Source organism: Hirundo rustica, chromosome 2 (genome assembly GCF_015227805.2).
Source record: "Hirundo rustica isolate bHirRus1 chromosome 2, bHirRus1.pri.v3, whole genome shotgun sequence".
Taxonomy (NCBI): domain Eukaryota; kingdom Metazoa; phylum Chordata; class Aves; order Passeriformes; family Hirundinidae; genus Hirundo; species Hirundo rustica.
In genome coordinates, this window is record NC_053451.1 from 4,929,570 (window position 1) to 4,956,731 (window position 27,162).

Sequence of the window (27,162 nt, forward strand, 5' to 3'; positions counted from 1 at the left end):
GTATTTAGCCTCAGGTCCTGCGTCTGACAGTGGCCATGAGTGGAAGCCTAGGGAAGAGTGAACACATTACTATGCTAATGTATCATTTAATGATCATAGTAGCTTGGAAGCTTCCTAACTTAGAAGTGGTATCGTCATAGAATCATAGGATGCATTGGGTTGGGAGGGACCTTACAGATCATCTAGTTCTGACCCTCCTGCCATGGAGAGGAACACTTTCCACTGGATGGACCAGCGCTCCATCCAACCTGGCTTTAATGTGCTTAACCTTGGCTAATTCCTCCAAGTATTTGCTGGCTCATGGGTGTTGCATTTGGCTACCTCTGTAGATGGTTTCTGAAATGGTCTGGATGTTGGCACCTATTAGCTAATCTTGTTGTGTTACCTTTCCCTTTCTCTTTCATCAGCTCTGGTGTTGACTGTCCAATGCACAGCATGCCAATGACAGCAGCAAAGTATCTGCTTAGGAGAGATACATTTTCTGAAAGCAGGAATAACAGGAAGCATTTTAAGATGTGTATTTGGGCATGCTTAAATGAAAGAAGGTAGCTAAAGGCTGAAACCCAAACTTTGCTAAGACTCCAAGTGGTACTATTCTGTGATAGTCTTTTATTACGTGTGGGTTTCCTCCTGTCTAATGGCGACAAATTCTCCCCAGAAGCTTAAATGTGTGTGACATTCCGCAGTGCTACCTGTTCCTGTGTGTACCAGGGAGGCTGTTCAGGATTGATTGCAGAGGCAAAAGCAGATACTGCGGCAAATGCTGCAAGTTAATCAAAGCAGATAACGGTGATAACTTGCTGGCATATAATCTAAAGGGAGAAAAGACTTTAAATTTGTGACGGGGAACATGAAAAGACTGCTGGTCTTCTTCGGCCAGGTGCTGAATTGATGAACCTTGCTATTCTGCTGCTGGAGGTAACAAAATGCCTGCATCGAATTCAGGGCAGAGTTTTCAGAGGTGATGGAAGGCTTGGGACTGTGAGCCTGGAAGTTTAGAAAGGAGGCTTGGTTCCCCAGGAGATTAATGTTCAGACATTTTTGATAATTGAACCTCTTTTTTTATAGAACTAGCTAACTAACTTTGGTTGCACAAGAGCAGAGTGGTGGGTTGTTTTTTTTTTTTTTTTGCTTACCTTACAAGTCACCAGTAGAAGTGTTTGTTTTTCTCCAGGATTGGGTAATTGGGAGTGGAGTGTCACCAGGTGCTTGCTCAGTGCTTTGCCAGTTTCTGGATCTCTTTCATGTTGCCCACATGCACATACCTGCCCACCTGTTCTAGAAAGTCTCTTCTTCTGTCCAGTAAAATTAATCTTCCAGGAAATTAAACAGCAGCTGCATGCAATACTGTTTCCTTTCACGTGTGAGAACAGCTTTCTAGAGGTAGGATTCAGGGCCACAGACATCTAATTACACAGCTAATTTGCCTTCAAGCTCTTGGAGGCACTGAGTGCCAGGAAATTTTTGACTCTTGCATGCTTTTTTTGGAAATTTTGGCTGTTAAATTTGTTGAGCAGGCATAAGTGATGCTGCAAAGTGTGGGTGGATTTCAAATCCTGGCCACACGTGTGTTCGTGGCTTTAGCTCACATTTGTGATTTAGAGTTTCTGCTTCCACACTGAAGTTCAAATGCGAACAGTCCTTTTAGCATCCTTTAACAGCACACGGGGTGCATCTTCATTATAATTTTGGTTGTCGAGGACCAAATTTCGGAGGGGAGTCTCCTCACTCTCCCAGTTTCTGCAGTTTGCTTTTCACTGGGAAGCAATCTGAGTGTGCAGTTAGTATTCCTTGTAACTGAACCAGAAGCATTACTCCAGGAGTATATCTCCTGTGCTTCAGGTGTCTTGTAACCCCCCCAAAGATGCCGTGTGACCTTTGGGGGCTTAGCACCAGCTGCCCTCTGCAGCCTTTTCTCTTTCTAAGACTATGCTAATGCCAAAGTAGACAGTTGTGCTAGTCTTAATTTGCTTTGTGATGCAGATTTTTTTTTTTTTTTTTCTGTTTATATATTAGTGAAGTAAATTAGGAGGCCATCTTGAGTTCTGTCTACTAACCTAAAACTTTATTCTGAATTTTCAGGAGTCTTAATGAAACCAGCCATATTGATTTGAATGCTGTTTGTGAGGCTTTTTCCTGTTTCCAGAACTGTCTTGTGTTGGTATTTGTCCCTTTCAGATAATGAGGAGTGCTGTGGCATGCCTGTTTTCAAAGCCAGCTGTTTTGCAGGCCCATCTGGGGGTAATTTTGTTTAACAGTCTGTGTGGGGGTTGCACAGAGACCTTGACTGGAATCCCTGTGTGCCTTCTAGAAGTTGTTTTATGTCCCTGACCTCTCATCTTTTTTCTTACCTAGACCTCTTTTCTTCTCTTGTTCCCACTGAACCGCTGACCCTCTGTTTTGGAAGAGAGAAATGATTCTGTAATGGAAAATATCTCTTCCTGAAATGGGTAATTTCATGTGTCTCCTTTTTTTTTAATGCTACAGATGAGACTACCTATCTTTTCTGGGACAAGAGAGTCTCTCATTGTCTCTCCCATAGCAAATAATAAAAGCTCAGCAGCATCAAGTACTGTAAATACCTTGCAGTCCTGTTCTCAATTAGAGAATTAGTTATGTAAATCTTGTCTTAAAGGAGGAAGAGCCCTGATGTCTCTTAAATCATACTCCGTGTGCACGCATGCGTGCAATTCCTTGTTGTCCAGGAGAAAAATACCATGCAGGCTCCACAGAGATTAACATACTAAACCCCGTTGCTCTGCATGACCTGAAATTGGTTCTTGGGTGCTAATTGGATCTGTAGGCATTGAGAGAAAGGCTTGGAAAGCACTGGCCTCCAGTTTTCCAGGTTTCAGGCAGCAACGTGGTCATGGTGGTTGTGTAGGGGCTCAAGTGAAGCCCTCTGGGGGCACCAGTTGCTAGAGCACAAGTTAGATGACTGTTCTGAATTGGCTTATGGCATCTTTGCCTGGCTGCGCATATCTTTATGTAAAGAAACAGTGAGCACTAAGCCTGGATCCAGGAATGCCTGTTACCTGTTCCTAACTGTTCCTGGCTTTTTAATTTGGTCTAGTTGGTTAATCTGTCCAAGTAGATCTGCCGCAAAAAGACCTGGCAATAGCAGTGCTACTGCACTTGCCTACGTGGTCCTGCAAGGAGCAAGCACTCCTTTCCATGCCGTAACACCCGTTCTGTGTGCATCTGCTGTTGGCATTATTAATGTGGCTGCTTGCTTGGAGACTACGGTGAAGATGAGGCCTTTAGAAAATTAAATTACAGGCAAAAAGGATTGCTCTAAAACACCGAGCTCCATCCCCCCACTGGCTCCTGTGGCTGCAAATCAGTTGTCAAGCGTGGAGCCGAGGTGGGCCAGTGCCATATGCTGCCTTGTTCAGCGGTTCCAGCAGCCTGGCTGCCCAACCACCTCGTTCCATAATCTCTCACAACAGCAGATGCAGGCAGAGTGAAGCTGCCCTTCAGGATCCCAACTGGAGAGCCTGGAAGCCTGAGTGTGTGTGTTGTGTCATTTGGCGTTGTGGCTGCTGACTTCTGTGAAGGGCCTCTGTTGCTGCTTCTGCCGGAGCCTCCGGGATGGCTTTGCTCATCCCGTGAAATGCTGGTTAGGAAATGAGTGCCTGTGTGTGGGGATTTGAAATGAACCTCAAAGTAATTCTTGGGGAGGTGGAGGTTAAGATTAGTAATATCTGGATTATTAAAGTATTTGGCTTTTTAAATTTCATTTCCAAATCCCCTTTAGATTTAGCTTGGCTTTAGACAGGACCTTGTCTGGTATAAGTGGGGTGTTGGGTTAAATTGAAGTGGAGAAATTCCACCAAAGTTAAGCAGGTAAAGAATACAAAAAACCAACAACAGCAACCTCCTGCAACCTGTCCCCCTTCATCCCAAACACTAAATAAAAAGCTCACTTCTAAAAGCAAGGCAAAGCAATCACCCAAGGAAGCACACCCCCAAACCTCCAAACAGCTGTTTGTGCTTTTTATGTCTTTGCTTTTTGGTTTTAGTATAGTTGTTAATGAGAATTAAAGGATTTTATATTGGTTCCAGCACTTCCTGTATTTATTAGCATTTTTAAAGGGGTTTGTTGTTGTTGTTGTTGTGGGGTTTTGTTTGTTTGTTGTTGTTGTGGGGTTTTCTGGTTTGGTTTTTTTTTTTGTATATTACCTAGCACTAAAGATAACTTGGAAAGCAAATGATTACTTCACGCTAATAAAAATCAATGCTTTCTGCTTTGGGAGAAAAAAAAGGGTGATGATAATGGAAATTATTTTGGGGAGAGGAGGGAGTGTTTCGGGATTTCCTTTTTAAAATATATATGTATATTATACAAATTACAGATTTGCAAAACACAGGGATATTGCTATTTGTGCATCTTTTAAAAAAGTCTTTTGACAGATGCTTTTACTTTGCTTTCCAGCCTTAGTCAGCTCTGCTATGTGCTGTGTCCTGTTTAAAGACATGCTGGTAAAAAAAGTAATAGCTTATCGAGTTTTAATGTGATCTTTCTAGGATTTAGATTTTTTTTTTGTCTTGGATTTTCACGTGATGCATGATTTTTAGTTAATGTAGGTGCAGATTTGGAAATTATCTATTCCAATTGTACTCCAGTAAAATCCCCCCAAAATTCAGTTTAATCCTAGTGGTGTGCTGCATTCCAGACAGAGCAAAGAAAATGTTTTGTCTCTGCCCAGAGGAAATTGCAGTATAGAACAAATGGATTTGGACTGCTCTGCTCAGTTCCAACTGCTTTGGGAAAGATTTAAGATAAGAGATAAGTGCAAGTTAATGATGTTGCAGAACAGCACTGATTTTAATTCTGTATATTCCAGTTTGGGGACTTTTTAAAAGTACTACTCTTGCTCAAGTTGGCATTAGTAGTAGGTATTTGTTAACTGGTGTCCTTCCTCTCCACTAAAGGAAATGTGAAGATACTGTAGATACAGCATTTCTGGAAATATTTGCAGCCTGGTTTCCAACTATGCTCTTAAGCTTGACTTGTGGGCTTTACTGCTTTGTCAGCTGTTTTCTTTAGAATGCGACATATTGAACTTCTCCTCTGCAACACAAATTGCTTCTGAGGAAGAACAACAGAAAATCACCTGTCTTGTGTGGCTGTCTAAATACCACTTCCAGAATCCCTGGACTTTTTGAGTCATATGTCACCAGTTAACCTAAATGGGCTGCTCTGTCAGAGTAGGATAAAAATGGAGATCTGTGAGACAATTTGGAGGACAGTAAATGAAAGCCATTAGCAGGGGCAGGTTTGTCAGGTGAGACCCAGGAAGAAGTGGCATGTGAATTCCTGCATTTCATGGGGTTTTTTTTCCCCATCCCAGTTCTTTTTTGCTCCCAGATGCATTTTAGAGACTTGTCAAAAGCGGTTCTTAGATACAACCTTTTATCTTTAACTGTCAGTCAGTGATGGGGAAAAGGAATAGAGATTATATGTGATGGAATTGTTTGACATCCAGGGAATCTAAAACATGATCTTTAGTATTATCTTTTCCTGCTAGGTGTGGTGGTTTCTTTTGTTGTTGTTGGTTTGTTTTTTTTTTTTTTTTTTTTTGTTTTGTTTGTTTGTTTGTTTGTTTTTAGTTTGGACCAGTGGTGCCACAGTTCTCTGCCTGCCAAGGGCTTCTCTGTCTTATGAGGTATCCTCCTGTTTTGCACATTTGGGAAAGGTTTGTATGGCTTCTCCTTTCCCTCCTGCCTGCCATATGCCTCGGTGTACCTTCCAGTAGCAAACCTCTCCCCATGGCCAGGAATCAGTGGGGGTACAGAGGGATCTGTGCTGTCAGCAGCCAGTGATAGTGTTTTAAACTATACCTGCACATTCAGTCTGGTTTCTGCCTTACAGCTTCTACAGCAGTTTAGTGGTCTCTTCTCCTTGTACTGTAGCATGAATAATCCACAGAAGCACTTGTAACAGATCCCTGTAGCTTGTTTTGGCCCAGGACTGAAATGAGTGATGTGCCAGCATGAGAGATGCCAGTCAGCTTGTCTTCAAAAGAGAGGAGCTGTACAGGTGACCAGTGCTTCATTCCCAAAAGTCCAAGAGATGGCCGGAGAGGCAGTGCTGCCTGTTGCAGCTGCCTTAGCAGAGAGACAGAAGGTGGCTTTCATTTTTTGAGATGGTTCAGTGGTGTTTTTCCAAACTGAATCTTTTGGGCAGTGGTCAGATGAACTGCTGAATATCTGCAGTGGTGTTGTGTATTTCATATGAAGTACTGTTCTCTTATTGTCCCTGTCTTTTTAGACAGGAAGATTTTCTGACTACTGTCAGGACTCAAACTCCTTTCCTGTGGAGAAAGGCTGAGAGAATCGGGGGTGTTCAGTCCGGAGAAGACAAGACTCCGGGGACATAATCTTGTGGCCTTTCAGTCCTTATAGGGGGCTTGTAAAAAAGATAGAGAGAGACATTGACCAAGGCATGTAGTGATAGAACCAAGGATAATGGCTTTAAACTGAAAGAAGGCAGGTTTTGATTGGATATTAAGAAGAAATTCTTTATGATAAGGGTGGAAAGACACTGGAGCAGGCTGCCCAGAAATGCTGTGGATGCCCCATTATTTGGAGTGTTCAAGGTCAGGTTGGCTGAAACTTCTAGCACCTTGGTCTAGTGCAAGATGTCCCTGCCCATGGCAGGGTGTTGGAACTAGATGATCTTTTAAAAGTCCATTTTAACCCAAACCATTCTGTGGTTCTGTGATAACTGAGAACCATGTCCTAGTGAAAGCCTCATGGTTTGTTGAGGTGCTTTCGTAATACGGTGGCTTGGTGGCAGTGGGTGAGGGGATGAGTGGTGAAGAAAGCCGGTTGTTCCTGTGCTGCACAATTAACATTCGCATGCTTTCACGTGCATGTTAATCCACACGGTATAGATGCACTTTAGCTGGGAAGGTGCTTGCTTTTTCACCATGTGCTGGAGATGTGGTTTTTCTGAGATCTCAGATGGTATGGAGATAAGAACAAACCAGCAGCCTTGCAGCTTGATAGCTTTTCTGAGGCTCCGCTTAAGATGCAGTATGCGTTTCTTCATCCTGATAGAGATAATGGGTTTTAAGCAATTACACCCAGGCTAATTCCTTTTGATAAGAGCTCTACATTATCTAAAAAAAGAATCCTAGCCGCCTGGGAAAGAACAATGTAAATGTCTCTCTCACGGACTCTTTCATTTGCTCTTCTCTGATATCTTCAGATGATAGGCTGCAGATCTTTCAAGCCATAAAAATCTATCGGCCTTTTTTTAGGTAAGGGAGTATTGCAGTCAGAGAGGTGTAACACAACTGTTGTCTTGCAAAGGTATGGAGGGAGCCCCGTGTGCCTCAGATGATCCCAGGCTACTGCATCGATTACAGCTTTGATGTAGAGTGTCAAATTTGGTCTCTTTTAAAGGAGCCTCTTGTTCCTTCCCTGTGCAGGCTGGCTGGTCGTAAAGTCTGGGTTGCTTCTGCTGATTAAGGCAATCTGAATTCCGTAATTTGGAAAGAATAGGAATAGCTTACCACTTAATTTAGCATACATCCCAGTCCCTGCTGTGTGTCTGTCTGCACCGGAAGGAAGGGTATGATGACGTTGTGTGTTAAGCAGGGATGGTAAGGATCTCACTTAGTTTTGGTGTTTTTTCTTCTCTTTTTGAGACTAATATGGAAATTTTGATAGTTAGCTGCCCTTCTGGTACTTCAAGAACTTGCCTTTTCTGCTTAATCTCTGAGTTTTCCTCTCAGACTACACAGTATAGCGTAAAAGATTTAATTGACTGCATTTAAAAAGTGGAGGAAATATGGAAGTAAAATGTTTGAGTGTGCCTCTTCTAGGAAAATCATGTTATTTATATATTAGAAAAATTACTGTAACAGTATTGAAATGTTTTCAGACATTGTAGGCGTGTTTGGTATAACTTGTTCTTTCTCTTCCAGATAGTCACTGATGACATTCTTGATGTGTAGCTGCCGGATTATAATTGAAGCTGGGAGGAGAGGCAAGGGGAAAAGGGGCAGATTGGAGATAAGGATTATAATCTCCTGTGCTGATATGCTTTGGCTCTCCTTCCCAAGAGGAGAGCCTGTGAATGTGTGGCATGCTGCCTGTCGCTTCACCTGCCTGCTCGCTAGGGAAAGTTGCTGAATGCTTCCCATCAGGAGCCTGATAAATTCTTTCTTTGAAAGAGGAGGAAGAGCATTTGAGTGGACGTGACTCTGGTGGGCTTAAAAAAAAAAAAAAAAGAAAAAAAAAAGGCAAAAATAAATTTTTTTCTTCAGTTTGGAAAATGGCTTCACACATCTCAAACACTGCAGTTAAGCAGTTCACTACAGAAGTGAGAGGTTTGGGATTTTGCTAGAAATAGCTGTAATGGTAGGGAATCCATTGCTCACACTCTGGTGTGGCACAAGAAGGGTTGCCCCTGCTCAGCCCATTCGCACAGTGCTGCAGCAAGTGTTGCTTCGACTGGAAACAAATGGAGGATTTCAGGGAGGGAGGATCATTACCACCATTTGCAAAGTTGGCTGCAGTATTTTTTTTCCCATCATAAATGGTTGTGAATTTGAAAGGGCTGCTGGGTATTTCCTTCCCAGACGTGGTAATGTTTAGCTGGCAAATGAAACAACCTTTTGTTCGGAAAGCTCTTTTGAGATGAAAGGCGTCAGCAAAGTTGTCGCTGTGTCTCCTGTGACTGCCTTGGTTGAGGAGCTGGACTGTGTGTTCCAAGTCTTTCTGATGCAGGGGCTCGAGTGCTTAGTCTGAGCCAATTTACTCATTCGTTAGCTCTTACTTTTTTGACTTTAATTGGCTTCCTACTGCATGTCAGATTGCATTTTCCTTTGGCTGGCGGATGTGGAGGCGACCTCCTTCTCTGGGCTGCTACGAGAACATGTTTTCTTATTAGATGGAGCTGTCTAGTGCAGGCTGGAGGAAGCACCTTGTGAAAGAGAGTGCTGAAGCACAAGTGCGTTCTTTGCAACAATAATACCTTCTCAGCCTTGTGGAGGACTCCACAGGTTACTTTTCATCTGGTTCTTTCCTAAGTGATACATAGATGCAAAATGTGTACGAGAATGAAGACTTTCCACGTGTCCCTAATGCAAGGGGAAATCCTTAGCCAGCCCTTTCCTTGAGGAGTTTTGTAGTTTGTTGAGAGTTCAGACTGCCTGTTCTGTAGATCCTTTACAGTTTTGCTGCCTTGTTTGCTTGGTTATCTTAAAAATGACATGTTGCTATTTAATGCGCTTGGATTGGCTTCACAATCTATCTATTCAATCATCTGCTTTCCTTGTTCTCCTTTTTGGAGGGATTTCATTTAATGCCAGCAATGTGATGGTGCACCTGGGTGGTGGGACAAATTTAAAAACCATTGCTAGGGAAAAAATACTAGCCCAAAGCTGCCTTGGCTATGTCTGAGCTGTCTTGCCCATGTCTTACTAATATGGCAGACCCCAGTGTATTATGGTTCTACCTTGAGCCACACTTTTGTCCATATTTCTGGTGGAATATTTCGTGCATTCCCATGGGAAAATAATCTAATCAAGTGCTTGACAAATACCCACTAGGGCTCTGTGGTTGTCTTACATTTGTGTGTTTCTGGACCAGCCCTGCAAATGGACCAGCGTTGCCTGGCAGTGCTGTCACCTGTTTCATGAACCCAAGGAATACGTCCCATGCCTTGTGTTTATGTGCTGTCCTCCTTACAGGGGCTCCATTACTTTTTGTTTTTGGAAAATAGTTCCTTGCAATTTCCTCTGGTGGTCTGGTAACTCAATGGAAATAAAGTTTTGTATTTAAGCAGTTAACATTGTGCTTAGGCAAATTTGATCTTCCACACTAACTCAGATCCAGTTATTGAGTTCTTACTAAATAAATATCTTTGGTGGGATCAGTGATACTGAGAAATACATAGTTGTCAAAGTTCTGTTGTTTTCTGTCACTAGTGTTTTGTCCTCCTCCATCTGTTTCTATAGTTAAATGGGATTCAGATGAATTCATTAAGGACCTTCGCCTTATATTAACAGTGAAATATATTGGGTGTCCTGAAAAATAAATGTTTCCAACAAATTTACATAGTTTTAAGGTCTTGTATCATGATTGCTCTGGGAAGCTGAGGGGGTGTATGCAAGTAACACAGGGCTCTGTAAGAGTAAAATATTTGCAAAAGCTCCTCGCTTAGCTGCCAGAGTAATATGGAGCTCACCTTTTGCCAAGATTGGTGTCTGTAGCACTGTCTGAGCTACTTCTGACACAGTTACGTGAAATGTTAATTCCTAATGCACAGCAAAGAACATAGCACCTTGTTTAGTCTCCAGGGATAGCCTTGCTGCAGGACCAAAGGCAAAACCTTAAATTCCCAGCCTGCTGGGTCACTTAGAAATGTGTCTTGCCCTTGGAGTGCCTGCCCTGTGCACACCCCTCCTCACTTGTGGGGAGGGCAGAGCAGCTGATCTGCAGCAAGTTCTCATTCTGCTTGGTGATGTTGCCTCTGCTCCTGCCTTACCAGAATCCTGATTTATCTTAGCAATAAGAAATGTTATTGTTTGGAAAGTATAAAATTCTGTTACTCCTCATCCCTCTTCTCTCCTGAAGCCTGTTCCACTGCCTTCCTTCCAGGTCTGGGTTAAGCAGGAATTGCTTGTAGGGAGGGGGGTAGTCACAGCTTTACAGATCTGGTCAGGACTCCCTGTGCTCCTGTCTTTCACTTTGGTTTGCCTTTTTGTAGGAAGGTGCTAATCACCCCCTACCTTCATTTAGTGTCAAAGGGTCTTTAGTGACCTTGGAAGAAGAGGAACTGGGCTGTCGGTGCTAATCTCAAACACAAATGTGCAGCCCTTGCCACATTAGTCATGCCTTTGTCACCTCTAGATTGGATTAGTGCAGTGCACGGTATGTGGGTCTACAGCTGAAGACACATGCAGAACAGTGTTGTCTGCTTGTTTTAGTGTCACCAGAGAGTATTTTCTAGAGAGATGTCAGTGTTTGAAGAGTGCCCTCAGTCAGGATCCTGAGCTGACTTCTCACAGGGGGTTTGCTGGAAGCTGTTTCGACTGTCATGCTTTAAAGCTTACCTGCTGCTGTTACCGCTTTCTGTAAGAGGATAAGTTGAAGGATTGAATGCAACTTAAGACTTCATGAGGAAGTATATCAGAGCCTTGTAGCTTGCTTTATTTTTTGTTGATTGTTTTTCTGTATGGATGAATTTATGATTTTAGCGTGGTGCTTGTGTTCGGTAGGAGATGTGTCCTTGAAGACATCTGTCTGTGGAACAATACGTTGTCAGTGGAGGTTTTCCTCTCCAATGCACACGTGAATGGTGCGGCGAAGTCCAGCTTCCTTATTAGGACTAGTCAATCGCTTGATCAGATATATAATAACAGTCTTCTGGGAGGGATAGAAGGGGTAGGAGATTAACCCCAGTCTGCATTACAAATAAGTTTAATGAAGTACTAATGTTGAATACAGAAGGTCATGGCAGTGAGGAAATTGGACTATTATGGCTGAGCCTGTGCACGTGAACAGCCTGCAAAGTAAAGAGCAGGGTAAGAGTTCTGAACTGGGGAGGTAAAGGCGGTGTCAGTCCTTGGTTCAACTGTTTGCTGAACTGTAACTGCAAATAAAATTATGCCTTTTCTCTTGCAATTATGCTCAGTGTGTATGTGTATGTGCAGCTGCTTGTGTAGCTTTTAAATGCCCACAGAAATCTTACTCTTTAACACATCCTTCTCCACACTGCTCTGGAGAGGAAAAGCTGTGCTTCGTAGCAGGTTCCCCAGTTGGGGGGTTTCTGTTCACAAGACTCTTCTGCCCACACTTGGACACCCATTGGCATGATGGGCCTAAGCCAGCAAGTGGAGTCCTAATCTACAGCAAGAAGATGTGCAGAGTGATAGGAGGGAAAGGCTCAGCAATTTTATTGGTGTTCATGTCACTAGCTGGTGGCTTTCCCAGTGGACTTGGTGAATTGTACAAATGTGGGGTGCTGCATGTTGGGAGATTGGTGGTTTTTTTTTTGTATTTGTCTTTTCCTCTGTGGTATATCAGATCAGCTTTCTGGTCCAATTGCTTTTGGTGTTGTTAGATGTCTACTTGTTTGTATCAAGATCTGTCTTTCAGTGTTCTGGCTTCTGTTCTACCTGGCTGTTAAAATATTTTGCTGTGGATGTGGAGGTGGTGGGATGCAGTAAACTGTTCATGTTTGGAGGCTGAGTTTAGGTAGTGCTCATCTCTTAAGAGATTTCTCTGGTTGGAACTATGAATCAAAGCAGTTTGCTCTTTGGAGAAGTAAGGACCTGCCAAAATCCATGTGCAGCTGCTGGGGTTATTCTCTGGACTACAGAGCCAAATCAGAAGAGTCTCTTGCTGTGTCTTTGCCAGGTCCTCTGGCTTGTTTAAGTGGTTCACACTTCTGCCTGGAGCATAACATACAGCTTTGCCAGCCTTCTGCAGAAAACTGCTCTTGTCCTTCTTTCCTCCTGGTGAGATGGTCCCAGAAAACACGGTCTGAGCGCTGTGTGCTCCTCTGCTTTGGAGGGAGTCTGCTCTGCTCATGCTCCCAGGTTCTGGGCCTTCACCAAAGAGGAAACTTGTGGTTGTAGGAATCCACTCAAGCAAACTGTGTCCGTTATAATCAGTTCTTCCTTTTAAATCAATTTGGAGGGCAAGGAATCTCACCTTTGTGAGAGAAGCAATGACCCTTCAGGGCAGCGGTGACTATACTCATTTTTGGAGACAATCAACTTATAATTCTCATGGCCCTCAATCTAGGGGAGAATTAATTTCCTACTTTAGACTCTCTAATGGTATCAGCAGAAGTCTTATAAAAAATCCTGATTAGATTATGCCCTCATTGTAGTAATGAAAACCACTTATTAGTATTGTTTATACATGTTATGTAGCACTTGCCTTGTAGTAAAGAAACTGCTATCCACTGGATCTATGGCTAATTATCTTCTTTTTTTTTTCTCTCTTTACAATTTTTGCTCTGTCAGTATTTTGCTACCTCATGTGGTATTAAATAAGCAGTGAAAAAAAGATTGCCCACACTAAAAATGGTGTGTTTAGAGGAAAAAACGATGTATTTAGAGGCTCCCGCTTCAGTAAGATTTAAATGTTAATGGGCAATATTGCTCTTACTAGTTCTTGCTCTCTGCAGAGTGGGATGCCCAACCTTGGCACATTGAATTTTTGTTGTTTTCCTGGTCGAAGCTTATCCTTGACTGTGTGTCGTTCTTTATTCTCCCGCCTAGCATTCTGCAGAGGGCGCATTGTGAGAGTGCCCAAAGGTCCCCTCATTCGAGTGGTGGGCACGGAGGTGGCGATCCCTTGCAGCGTGAGTGACTATGATGGACCCAGTGAACAGAACTTTGACTGGGAGTTCTCCCGGGAGACTGACTTCGTGCGGATAGTGAGTACCTGGGATTCTACCTTCACCTCTGAGGAGTACCAAAAACGCGTGGGCCGCGGGGATATCAAACTGAGACGGAGCAGCAACGATGCTGTGGAACTTGTGATTAGGAACATCCAGCCAGCTGACCAAGGGAGATACAAATGTTCCACGCCCAGCACTGATGCCACCGTTCAGGGAAATTATGATGCAGAGGTCCAAGTGAAAGGTATTTCTGAAGAGTGAGGTGTGCTTTAAATTTGTTCTTGATATTGATTACCTTTAAAAGTGTTGACTTGCTGTTGTTTATGATCGTTGTGATATATTTTTTTTTTTTTTCCCTCTTCGTCTTATTCCTCTTTAATTCTCCTAAAGCCAGAATTTAAAATTGGGAAATATGATAGCAAAGGCAAGTGAGGTGAAGAAGTTAAGAGAGGCTGTTTACTATAAACACTGCTTTTCTTTTTTTCTGTCTAGTAAATATGTAAATAAAACAGTAAGTGGTGGGTGTTCTGAAGATGTGTGCAAATATTTCATGTCCCTAAGACTCTGGTTAAAGAAGCTAAGTTTGGGTAAAACCACAGACTGTCTTCTCTCTCAGTTTTAGTGTCATTTAGGGATCTTTCTGTATGAAGGAGGTAATCTTCTTTTTCTCCTTTAGCATTTTGATACTGCAGTCTTGTTCTAGCTTTGCTCTATCACTTAGCATTTTTCAGTATTAAATTTGGACAGAATTTCTTTTCTCCTGTCTTACCTTTTACTCACATGAATATCAAGATAAGTTTTGTATGGGAATAGTCAAAATGATGATATTTGGATGAGAAACTAAAGTGAGTGGAAGGATAAATGAATTCTTGTCTTGACTCGTTTAAAGCACTTCCTTTAGTGCTTTTTCAGCTGAATTTTCTTCTTCCTGGAATATATTTACGTGTGGAAGAAGGAATGATTGGCAAGGTGTTGTCTGTGGCGGTTTTATTGCCTCACATCCGAACAGCTCGCTGTGGGTGTTCTCTTCTTGATTCTGTTTTATGATGCTTGTATCTTTTGGTCTTTTTTTTTTTTTTTTTTTTTTTTTTTTTTTTTTTTTTTTTTTTGTTATTTTATTTTTTTTCCTCATAGTGATTTCCGACGGCTTGTCCGTGAGCGCTTCCAAAGCTCGTTCCTCGACATCCCTCCGGCTCTCTGAGGGCGACTCCTTCAAGCTGCGCTGCTCGGCGATCACCACCTCACCGGAGCACACTCACCTGCACGTGACCTGGCAGGTCAAGAACGGATCCTCCTGGAGAGACATCCTCTCTTTGACTCACGAGGGCAAGCTCCAGCCGGGCCCCGGCTACGAGGAGCGCTACCGCAGCGGGGACATCCGCCTGGACACGGGAGCCAACGACACGTACGGCTTATCCGTGTCCCAGGCTTCCTCCGCGGACGGCGGCGCCTACAGGTGCCTCGTCAGCGAGTGGGTGAGAGGGGCGGATGGCTCGTGGCAGAAGATCCAGGAGAAGAGCGTGGAGATCGCCACCGTGTCAATCCAGAGGACCGGTGAGTGTTCCTGGTGGGCTGCGGTCACGGCGCTGGGGTGTGTACAGACTCGGGTGCTTTGGGGTAAGAAGAGCCTGAAGTGTTGTTTGGGTAGCTGGCCTGTTTGTATCCATGACATAGTTTCTCTAGCTTTATTTTGGAGAAAAGGGGGTTGATGGCATGGAAGGATTGCCTGGAACCTCTTAGATGCCTAGACCCAGATTTTATCTCATCCTTCGTTCACTTCAGGGTGCTCGTGTTTTCTAATATTTCTTAAATAAACGTTGTGTTTAACACCTGGTCACCCAAAGCCTTCCCTCTGCTCTCTTATTAACACAGGATTCTGTAGCACTAAGCAGCTGCACTTCCCCTGCGAAAGTGGCCTGTGATTCAGTGATAGACGTGAAGCTTTTCTGTATGCTGTTTATTAAAATAGCATGGACAGATCAAGAGAAAGGAGGAAGGCAGTGATAATTTAACAGGGCAGATTACCTAATGATTTTTATCACTGGTCTGATTGCTCTGCTGAGTTGGCAGGGGTTTAGGACAGTAATGGTTCTGTTAAACACATCATTGCATGCTTGGCTAAGGAGACAAAAATACATGCAGCGCTATGCTGAGATTATCCAGATATCCCTGCCCATACAGATTTCAGGACTAGATGCTCTAAGCACTTGATTGCATTAGCATTACCACTGCTGGCTGGAGGAGGGAGAGCGGGGGTGATGCACCTTATCACTCAATAGGTGGAAAACCAGGCAGTGATGGTCCATCAGAAATAGGAGATTATTGCGGTATTTTAGAACTGTTCAGACAGGAAGGGTATCTTTTCATTTCTGTAATCCCTTAATCACTATAGGGGAGAGCCCAAAAGTCTGGGTTTTTTTAATTGGCTCATTTGGATGTTCGTTTTAGTGTGTTGGTGTTGCTTAGCCTGTGAAGCTTGACAGGATCAATCTTCCGCCTCTTTTTCAGGGTGTCTGTTGCACAGCAAAGCTTGCAGGTGCTCTCTGCTGACACAGGACGTACCTAATTAAGAGCTGTAGTTCTCGATTTTGTCACACCTTTGCAGTGTTTGGTTTAAGTAGGTGGGGTTTAATCAGTAGCTGAAAACAGCATGAGGCTGGCCAAGACTAGTAGTGGTACAGTTTTTTGATGTGGTTTGGGTGTGTGGTTTGTTTGTTGTGGGGGTTTTTGTTTGTTTTTCTTTGAGCTTTTTTTCCTTCATTTTAAGCTCAGTCATTAGCAGCACTGGCACTCTGTCAGGGGCATGAAGGCTTTTTTAAAGTTAGGCTAAAGAGGATAGGCTATTCTCCAGCAAAATGCTGTATAAACATCCTGTAGAAGGGCTTGAAGAGCATCTTGTGCTGACATCTGAAATCTCTGCACTTGCATGCTAAAAGAGCTTGAGAGGTAAACGGTTATATGCCTATGGGTAAACTCTCTCCAAGTCCCTCTATGTGCATATATTGCCAGATTGTGAATGCCCATCACTTTCATGAAGACAGAAATGTTGCTTGGAGAATTGCTGCTCTTAACCTTGCAGATGAGCCTTATTTTGTATTCTGGTATTAGTCTGTTAAATCAGCTAGGCTTTCCTACTGTTTCCAATCCCACGATAAGACAGTGAGGCAAGTCCCAGTGAGAGGTTCATCTGGACTTGGTTTCAGCACTCACGTGGGGCCTGCTACTCTCTGTCCAGTTTGACTGCTCTGTGTTATCAGGTGGTGAGGGGTGAGAGTGAGCGTTGCTTGGTTTTATTGGCAATAGTTCTGACTACTCAGTTTGACTCTAGCCTTTATGTGTTGTTTCTCATTCCAGTTGATAGTCCAAGGAAGTTTATGCAGATGGGGAACTATTATGTAGTAGAACATGGTTTTACATAGAAGTCACTAATCTCAGCAGAGACACAGCTGCTGGTTTAAAGCAGGTATCTCTACTCTTGCCCGTGCTGAGAAAAGCTGCTGCTGTAGCAGCCTTGTCCGCTGGCCTCTGTGGAGACTTGAAGAGCAGCTGCATTGCACACTGTGAGAATGGTGCTGCACTGAGACCCAGATCTAATCTTCAGGCAGCGTAGAAAAAGTCAATGAGCAAGTGAAGATACGTGGTAGCCTGGTCTTGACGCTGTGATTCAATGGTTTTCTTTTGATATTCTGTATCTGGTCCTGTTTGAATGCTGGCTGTGACCATGTGTGATATGTATATTAAAAATATTCACCAGCCAGTGGTTGCTAGGTGTGTTTGGAGTGGCTGTTGGTGCTGCTTTGAAGTCCCCAGTGTGTGTTGTTCTGAGCAGTAAGCAGAGAAATCAGCAGTATAGGGAGTTCCTGCTGCCTTCTGTTGGCTTCCATTTCATGTTTTTGCTGTGCACCTGAGGTCAGTCAGGACTCCAGCCGCCATGGCTGCTTCTCATCTAAATCTGCTCTGTTTGACGAGCTCAAAAATGTCAGCAGAAACCATGTTGAGTTCCAGTGTAGTTCCTGGTGATTTCTGTGGATGCTTGGTCTTTTGAGGCATGGTCCCAAAACACTTTGACCCTCCTGTGAGACTGAAAAGTCCTGTACACATTTTCCTGCTGTGCAAAGGTGATGCGCGGTCTGCAGCTGAGACAAAGCCTTCATGGACCAGTTGCTGTTGAGTTATAAAAATGCTGTTCTCCCTCCCTTCCTCCCCTCTGCCCTCATCACACAATGCCTTGCTTGACTGATAATGTGTATTGCCCTTGTAATAGATCACTCAGCTCAATATCCAACAGGCATTTGAAGGTTGGGCTACTGAGCCTGTTCATGTGCTCCTGTTATAGAATGTGAAGTTCTGGATAACTTCGAGTGAACTATGTTTATTAAAAGTAACAAATAAAAAAAAAATCTTTTTGTTTGAATTTTTGTGTCTCTCTTTCCAAGCTCTAGATGTGGTCATCTCAACCAGCAATGTGTCTGTGACCGAAAGAGACTCCCTGGACCTTACATGCAACATCACAACAGACAGAAGTGGTATTTTCCAAGCGGAGGTGATGTGGTATTTTTCTGCATCACCTGACGACACCTTGTCAGATGCTCAGCTCTTGCTGAGCATGGACCACGATTCTGTTGTCAGTGATTCAACCCTCATCAGCCTCAGCCACGTGGACAGGAACTCCTATCGCCTCTTGGTGCGTGACGTGGATGTGGAGGACTCTGGGTACTACTTCTGTGAAGCTGCTATCTGGGTGCCACTGCACAATGGGAGCTGGCATAAAGTGGTGGAGAGGACCTCTGCACCAGTCAGTGTGGTGGTGACAGCACTAGGTGAGTGATTGTGCTGTCAGACTTTGTGGGTAATGTAGGACCCTGCAGAATCTCTCCTGCACAAATGTTTCTCTTGTTTGCATCTATTATCTATAGGGATCTCTCTCTTACATTTCTCTTTATGCAAATATACTTAGAAATTACCTGGGAGAAGTGCTAAAAATGAAACTCCAGTAAAACTTCTTTAAAAGCCTATTGTTTTACGGATAGGTGTAGATATGTCAGCCTACTCAATCTGTTCTCTAGTTTATTCTTGGGGAGATAATAGCTTCAATTTAGAAGCAGTGAAACTCAGGATGCTGTTGCAGAATGGTGTAGGTAAGGTATCTGAAACTGCTAAAATTTGCAGGTATTGGAAGCCTGAATGAAGCTGAATGTGAACTGGCAGAGCTGTAGTGCTTGGTGCCTGTTCCCAGCTCTGACTGGATGCAAGCCTCCAGGCCTAAATCCTTTCAGTGTACCCTTTCAGATCCTCTTGTCATGAGAAACTGGTGGTACTGTCCAGTTACAAAGGCAGAGCTCCTCCAACATGGAAGTGCTGAATGAGGCCAGCATATAGAGAGCCTGTTTTTCAGCAATAAATGGCTGTGCCATAAGGTTAAATCCCATCCACAATGACTTTGAATGTTGCATTTTAGCATTGTTCAGAGCAGTTGAGCCGTAGCCGTCTCCAAGTACACTTGTAATGTGTACTAGGAGTGCACAAGTGATTAATGTCTTCATTTCCTGTCCTCATTCAGTCATTCACATGTACATTTAACTTGTGAGTGTTTTTTCCCTCCCCCCACTTGTGTGCAGTCCTGCACGTGTGTTCATGTGTGTGCAGATGCACTTGCATGCTCGTGTGCTCTCTTTGTCGTGCCTGTACCTGTAGGACTACACTTTACTCTTTCCATTCCAATGTAGCATTATTTGGGAACAGGAGAAAATAAGCTCTGCTTTTCAGCAGATGCAGATGCTTGGTTGCTAGGGAGAGGGAAAGCAGAATAAATTTTTGGCATTTGAGGTTTTCAACTGCATCCAGAATTCACCAACTCCTCCTCCTTAATGGAAGTTAAGAGCTCCTGGAGTATTAAGTCATTGAATTGTCAGTGAGGCCGTTCTTTGACAGCTGACAGAGTGGAGGGATGAGGTTTATCCAGCCAGCCTTTTATTCTTTCTAAATCCTCTGTTTGAGTGTCTGTCAGGGTGAAGCGCCTGTCTGGAGTGGTGCTATCAAAGAGAAAACTCTTCTTATGGTCCTTCCCCTGCCCACAAATAAAACAAACGTCAAGCGATTTTCTAAGAACTTGGGATTCTTGTGGCTTTTTCCTTCTTGTGTCCCTGTCTCGAGAAGGGACACATCTGCATCTGCGTTCATAGTCTTTGTTGCTGTGAAAATATTAGTTGGTCTTGAATGCCTTCTTTTTGAGGGGAAGGGGGGGCAAAGGGGGAATGATGAGAGAGTTGCAGAGTGTGAGCAATACATCATGAGGCCCTGGAGTAGTCTTGTGAATGAGAAAGGAAGAACAGTGTAGCTGTAGGATTTAAGGGGGCTTACACCAAAAATGGGGTTTGGCCATCATTAATAATCTGTGCTTTGGTTGTAGCAAAATTCTGTGTGTTCTCTTTTTCTTTTGCCTTACCTATCCTGAAAATGTGCAGAAATTTCCACATGCTCACTGGTAGTAGGTACCACAGACGTTGTAAGCAGTACTTTTATGATTTTATGTTGCCTAATGTCACAGAAACTTGCCATTAGTATTACCAGATTCTCTGGGGTCTGGTGTGTATTGATGTCCTTTTTCTTGCTAGATGCAAGGACAGGGGTGAGATATCTTTTCTACAGGCTGGCATAGCAGCAGCCCAGCTTGTTTGCTACGATTGTTTTTATCCTTTGCATCTCAAGTCCAAAAGTGCATATGCACACAGAGTTTCCACAGCAGTTCTATTAAGGTGCTTTATTATCTTGGCTCGTTGGTGAGCTAAGCCTAAGTTTTAGCCTTGGATTGCCTTCTTTGTCCCAATTATAGCTTCAGTTAATTGTTTCTAGAAGGGCAAAATGCCAAGTAAAACATAAAGCAGGAAATAAATACAGAGTGCTGAACACAGTTAGGCTGTAAAAGCTGTGTGATGAGTATTGGCCGAGCAGTTGGGAAGCTGGTCATTTTTCTGAATTATAGTAGACAGCAAGACAAAAATATTCTAATACTAGTAAATAAATACGTATTTCCTTTGTGGTGTGAGGTTCTTGCTGTAATCTTTTTCCTTTACTATCTCTAGTCTGAGAGAAAATAGTCATGCGGCTCTCTTATCGCTTTTGGGCTTTGGGCAGCCAGCTATTTCAGATTTAAATACAACAGCCCCATTCTTAACCCGTGAAACTCGGGCACGGATTTTCCAGTGTGAGATATTCCAGCCTCACAGCTGTACAGCACATACATCTCTATTCAGACTGTGAAGCTTTTGCTGATCTACACATCTTCAACTCTTATCCTAGCTGGTATTTATTGACCTAGGTAGATTTTAAACTGCTGACCACTGAAATTTACTGTGCTCAGCTCTTGTGCTGCCTGTGGCCTGTGCCAGTGGTGTTCTGTGTCCCCTGGCTTGGGTGTTTGGGTGGGTGAAGCGTTTACTTTTAAAGGGCTATTTTTTACCATTCTTAAACTGTTGTAGAGACGCAATGTGGAAAAGAAGGCATTTCAGAATGGAAGATGGCCTCTTACCCCAGAGAGATATTGGAGAACTGGGATGTCTCTGGTCAGTCCAAAGCTAGAGGATAACCAGTATCCTGCTGCAGGCTGCCCCAGGCATTTGACAGGTGCAAAAAGTGGCTGGCTGGGTTGAAGTTGAACCCACAGGTGGGTTCTTGAGGGCAGGCCTGAAGGAGGGAATTATTTTGCTCAACAGGATCTATTAGTCCTGACTTTTCTGAAATGCTCTGACCAGACCTGTGAAATGGAATGTCTTGGTTGGAAATGCAGACCTAGGGCTACCTGTGTCAGACTGGTGCAAGTCAGAGAACCAGAGTCCAAGTTCCAAGGTCATGTAAGAATGACGCATATTGTGGCGCTTGGCTTCTCAGCTCAGATGCTGAAACTGGATGTTAGGAGTTAGCGTGTCTTTTCACTAAGTCTGCCATTTTCTACCATCCTGTAGCTTCTAACCTGTCTCTTCTGTGTTTCCTCTCCTGCAGAGCCGGACTATGACGTTTTCCTGAATGCCTCTAAAACACCCAAGTTTTCAGATGACCCCACAGAGCTCAACTGCAGGATCACAAACGTGCAGGACACCGAAGCAAACATCCGCTTCGCCGTTTCCTGGTACTACAGGCAGCACCTGCCCGGTGACGATGTGGTGGCAGAGGAGCTTCTGGCCTCCATGGATGCAGACTGGACTCTGCTACTTGGGGACAGGGGCAGAGAGCGGATTCAGAATGGGGAAATAATCTTGTCTAAAAAGTCTGCTGACACCTTCAGTTTGAGAATCCAGTGGACTTCAGAGAGTGACAGAGGGGATTATTTCTGTGTCATCTCGGCGTGGAGCAGGCACCGCAACAACAGCTGGGTGAAGAGCAAAGATGTGACTTCTGCATCTGTCAACGTTTTCTGGGCTACACAAGGTAGGAACTTTACACCTGGGTGGCTGGGAACAGGCTTGTCAGCCAGGAGGCCTGCTAATGGGCTTTGGAAATGTGGTTCTGTGTTTATGAAGGTTTAAAAGCACTGTCAACTTGTGTAAAGGCCTCTTTGTGGAGGGGAATGGCTACTTTACATCAGTCTTTTATTTTACACCTCTACTTTACTAGTTTTATGCAACACTTTGGAGTGGAAGTGCAAAGGAAGAGACACCATCAAAGGAGAGATTCCATCAAGGTGCTGAGACTTCCAGGAGCTGGGCTGGAAGTGGCGGGGTGGTATCCAGCAGCGTTGCTGTGGTCATTGCCCACTTTTGTGGCTCAGAGTATTTTGATCACTTTAGGATGCATCTTGCTGCTAACAGCAGGGTTGTACTGAGGTGAAAAGTGGAATGTCAGTTTGTCTTCTCTGTTTGACAGTTTGAGAGTTGTGGTTTTATTTTTCTCTTCTATTAGCCCATGTTTAAAAGGCAGTTCTGGGGAAGTTCATGGGCCCAGTACTACCAGAGTATCAAAATATAAGTGGGTAGCCGAACAAAGTAATTCAGTGGTTTGCTTGGATCTTGACCTTTCTCAGGCAGAAGTGAACTAGCTCTAGTCAGTATTTAACTTATTCTGGGAGCCTTTTTAGAAGCTTAATAGTTACCTGGAGTTGCTTAACTCTGGTTTAAAATGGGATCTGTGTTTCCTGGATGTGCTGTACAGTGATACTGTTTTGGCTCAGAGTGAAGTCATGCAAGCGGGTCTCTTGGAGAGCATCAGAATGGTTAGGATAACCTAGGCTGTAATGTCTTTGTCAAAAATCTGTGCTTAGCTAAGCTGCATTTATATTGATAGACTAGTTTAACAGTCTAGCTTAGGCATCCACAGGCAGAGAACTGTATTTCAGAGACAAGCAATTTGAAATAATTTTAAAGTTGTTTAGGGATAATCCCTGAACAGCAAGTAGGAAATCTTCTGCTGTGATTCTGCTTCAGTGGAGAGAGTAGTGGTGGCCTGCTTGATCATTACTCCCTGCATCCCCAGACCAAGCGTGTGGTCCAGGGAAAGGTTTTGGGGTTTTGTTTTGTTTTGTTTTACCCCTGAAGCTGGCTTCTCCAGCAGGACTGAGAAGTCTCATTAATGCTGAGTGTTGGTCACAATTAGTTCAGTGTTATGCCACAACACGGAGTGTGTGTATGTGCGTGCCAGTGTAATCGATCGTCGCCGTCGGAGCAGCTACAGAGACCAGCTGGAGTTGAAAAGTCTCAGCCTGTGTTGACATTTCTGAGGGAAAACAAACCGTGACAGGTGTGAACATTCCCTCGTTTCTGGTTTTGTTCCAGAAACTCTGCTAATTTTGCGGCACGAATGTAAATGTTACAGTCCCCGTGCTGAAAAGTACGTTCTGTTGGCAAAACTTGGGGTTGGGCGATTTATTACGTGAAAGTGAGCTCTTCTACAGAAACCTTCCCCTCCTGAAAAGGAATGTTCTATGTATATGAGGTGGAGAGGGTGAAGTATAGGTTTGATTTCCCCTTCTCTTCCCCCCATCAACTCCTCCTTCAGCAGTGCAGCCCCAGATGTCTCTCCCTGTGTGCCCTGTCCCCTGCCGTATCTCGTTCCTGTGAGCTCCAGACTCGGCTGCGAGCCCAGTGCTGTTAGCCAGCAAGTATGAAAGAGTTAATCTGCTGCTGCCTGTGCTCTCTGACTGTTGTTTTGACAAGTATCTCTGGTGATTTGAGTCCCTAACTGCTCCCAGTGCTTATAAAAGCCAGCAGCCAGGCTCCCACGTGTTTGCCTAAGGAGAGGACAGAAATTTGCCTCTTCCTTGGATAGCTTATGCCTATACAGAGACTTCTCTTCCATCTATTTCATTCCTTGCATCCTCTTTGTTGACTTTAGAGCAGCGCTTTGGGGAGAGGAGGTTGGATAAATCTCACTTTGAAAACAATTGTTCTGAATTCTTGAGAAAGGAGCAATGGGTTTATCTTGTGTCTGTGGGTCTCAGCAAAGAGGGGTGTACAGAGCCTTTATTCAAAATGTAAATATCATGTAAAGATGTCAAAACCCCTTTTTTTGTGCATTGTATAATAAGTTGTGCGTTAGCCCATTTGAACTTGGGGTTTTATTGTCTCTGTTTTCTGTTTTATTCTGCGGGGACCAATAATGCTCACACATCTTTCTGCTTACTCAGCTTTGCAAATGCAGCCAATTGCTATCATAGATCACCGCTGTTTTTGACATAGTCTGCCTGATATGGTCCTTCCCCTCTTCTACTTTCTCCCCTGCCAAGGTGACAAAGAAGGCATCTCTGTCTCATCTCAGAAATTAAAAACATCAGTTGTATTATGTTTTGCTTATTTAGAGTACAAATTCCAGTCAGTGAAAAGGGAGAAAGGAAGGGAGGAAACCTTTTTTGACTAGCTCTGTAAATGATTTTCAACACAGGAAAAAAGTTTGATATTCTGAAAGATATTTTTTTTTTATTTATTTGAATATGAGTTACATTTAGGACACAGATACTGTTTGCAGTGGAACGTGGAATCAATGCTTTTTTTCCTAAACCAGTGTTGTCAGCTTTGGATCTGCACGGAGTACTTAGCAGAAGAGAACATTATCTTTTAATTGAAATTCCAAATCCCAAAGGTACTATTATTTGGGGTTTTGTTAATACTTCTGTCTTTAATTTACAAAATAATTGTATTTAGCATAATGTTACTTGTCCTAAATGTTTGCCCATGCCCTCCCATCACACTTAATTGGGAGCAGGGGTGCCTTAATCTTTCAGACAGTCCTGCGAATAGAGAAGAGAATATTTCTGCCAGCTACTTTTCTTTGTCATTGCTGATGTATCACAGGCACAGTGTGGTACAGACACACAGTTCCTCCCGGGCAGAGAAACCCCCGTGGCACTAAGCTGGTGTGTGTGTATGTGCCAGTTTGGCTGCAGGGACAGGAGCTCCTGGGGTCAGGAGTGTGACCATGAGCAGTTCATGTGTTCAGGTGGAGGCTGCAGCGCAGGCTTTGGTGTGTCTGTGGTGCTTCCAGAGCTGCTGGGGCTGCAGTTGTACCTCGGGGTGTCCTACAGCCGCCGCCTCCTACCACGGCAGAGCTGTCACTGCCTTGATGTCTGCTGCATTCCCTGTACTTGCAGCCTCGTTAGTGCACTGCGGGGTGAAGGGGCCTTTTTGCACACTGAGATTCTTGTCAGCAGCCTCAAGTAGCGCTGTGAGGCTCCGAGGTTGCTGTCAGCCCTGGCCATTGTGCTGCTTTTCCAGCTGGAGTCGGAGCAGTGCAGGGAGGGTGTCTGCTGTTTTCGAAAGTCTCCTTGCTCTTGTAGTTGTTGGGCTTCTCTAGAAATTTGCCTGGCGTAGATTAGGTGAAAACTGGTTTTGGTCACTACCCAGGAAGTGCTCTTGAAGCTGAGCACACACTTTGTGGTAGAGGAGCAACAGGGGAATTACAGTGTGGCTCAACCGCTTGGACTGGCCAGCGATGGAAGGCAGAAGCTTGCACTGCCAGGCTCCAAAGTACAGTTTACTCAAATTTTATTTGAGTCATTTGGCTAGGATTTCTTCTGTTGCTAGCCCTCTGTCTTGGAGCAGTGCCCAAGCTTTGGGTATGGTTTACTTAGGAACTCTTCCCCTACTGCTTTCCAGAGTAAACTGCAGATTGCAGCCTCCTGTATATAACCAAGTAGAGTGAGTTTTATTGTGCTTTTCATTCAGGGAGCTTTACAAGAAGGACAGGAGACTCCACATGGGACTGCAGGCATGTGTGCAGACAAGCAAGTGTGTGGTGGTCAAGACACATACTGCTTCCTTGGCAATTCCCGGAAGATGAGAAATGAGGCCTTAGGCTGCAGTTCTTGGACGAAAACATCCATTTGTCCTCTCTGGCTCATCTTATACTGCAAGATCTGATGAGCAATTTCTGCTAACGTAGGAAACTCCTCTAAAACAGGAGACTTTCCTTTCCCTCCTAATTTTCCGTGCAGATTACTGTTATTTCTAAGATAAGTGCCAAATCTTTGAGCTGCCCTCTTTCTCATAATGTGCGCTCTTACACAGACAGCTACATGCTTTTCTAGGTGGGGGTGAAGGAGTGCTAATTACACTTCATCTGCTGCTGCTGAAGGAGAAAAATATTGGCACAGAACCAGAATATTAAGAATGGTGACCCAGGTTTTTCTAGTTGATAGGATATGGGGCCATTGTTGTTGTTTTACTTTGCTACAAATGCAGGTCTCTAATATAATGGCACATACAGAAACATCCCTTTGATCTACTTTTGATTTTGTTGCAAAAAGAAACATTCAGTACCTGTATGTGATGGGTTGTGTGCCCCCTTCTCTATTCTATTCTAGATTTCTTGTGGTCTAACAGAGGAGAGGGTGCCTCTGCCTTGTGTTCATCCAAACTAAGGATCTCAGGGGTTTTTAAAGGTACAAAAATGCTTTGAAAGGACTTTCATAAGAACATATCTCCTCGTTCTCTGTTCAGCATCCTAACTTCTAACCCTTTTGAACTCTATCACTGTTCTCCAGCTGCATCTCTGGGCCTCATTTGTTCTCTTCCACAAACTCTACCAATGGTATTTGTGCTGTTGTTCTATGCTACCACCACTCCTTTCTCCTTTTCCTTTAGCAGGAATACTTAGTAAAAACATTTGCTGTTGCCCTCAAATGGAAAACCAATAAAGGATATCTAGGAACAAAATTTGCTCTGCTCTTCTTGGGACAAGACACTGCCCTTTCTGCTGCTGCCTGACCCATGGTTCAGGGAGTGGTGGAAGTTAAGGTATTTGAAACCCAGGTAGTAGGGAGAGTTAGCTGTAGCTGAACTGCTCTGAATATGTGAGGTGTTTAATCTTAAGCACATATGCCAAAGACCAAATGTAAGATTTCCTTTCTGGTGTCTAGGACCCAGTGCTCTGATGTGAAGATCAACAACATAAAGAACATTTAAATAAGGAGGGATTTTTGCCCAGAGCCTCGTCATATGGCCTAGAAAGCAACAGTATGTGCCAGAAAAGTATAACTAGCTGTTTGTACTTCTGCTTTTGGGACAAAATATAATTGCCTACTATAGTCCTAAAAATATGTGAAAAGCTGATCTGTGCTGGGCTCCTAAATACTGAAGAAGGAAATATCAGAGTGTCATAGACACAGAATGAGGGGAAAAAATGGATTTGAAGTCTAGAATCTGGTATCTGATGAGTCTTTTCACAAGGGAGAGGAGAATGGCTCTGAGTCTATACAGCTTCATTTGTGATTGTACCCTGAGTGCTTAAATGTGCAACTCTTGTATTGTCACTTGCTTAGTGGGTGGAAGTGTGAGGGGGGTTTGGTGTGGAGTATCAAATAATTC

At 43.7% G+C, this 27,162-nt stretch overlaps 1 protein-coding gene across 2 annotated transcripts in view; it reads left to right on the plus strand.

Annotated features, from left to right (window-relative positions):
* PTGFRN (prostaglandin F2 receptor inhibitor) overlaps positions 1-27,162 on the plus strand; it is a 65,666-nt gene that overhangs the window by 15,314 nt on the left and 23,190 nt on the right. The window contains exons 2-5 of one of the 2 annotated variants that reach the window (XM_040056121.2): positions 13,251-13,616; positions 14,507-14,926; positions 17,809-18,192; positions 21,371-21,796. In XM_040056121.2, the coding sequence (XP_039912055.1) occupies positions 13,251-13,616; positions 14,507-14,926; positions 17,809-18,192; positions 21,371-21,796 (1,596 nt within the window). Of the gene's footprint in view, positions 1-13,250; positions 13,617-14,506; positions 14,927-17,808; positions 18,193-21,370; positions 21,797-27,162 lie in introns of those variants that run through there. The other variant, XM_040056122.2, reaches the window with a different exon arrangement.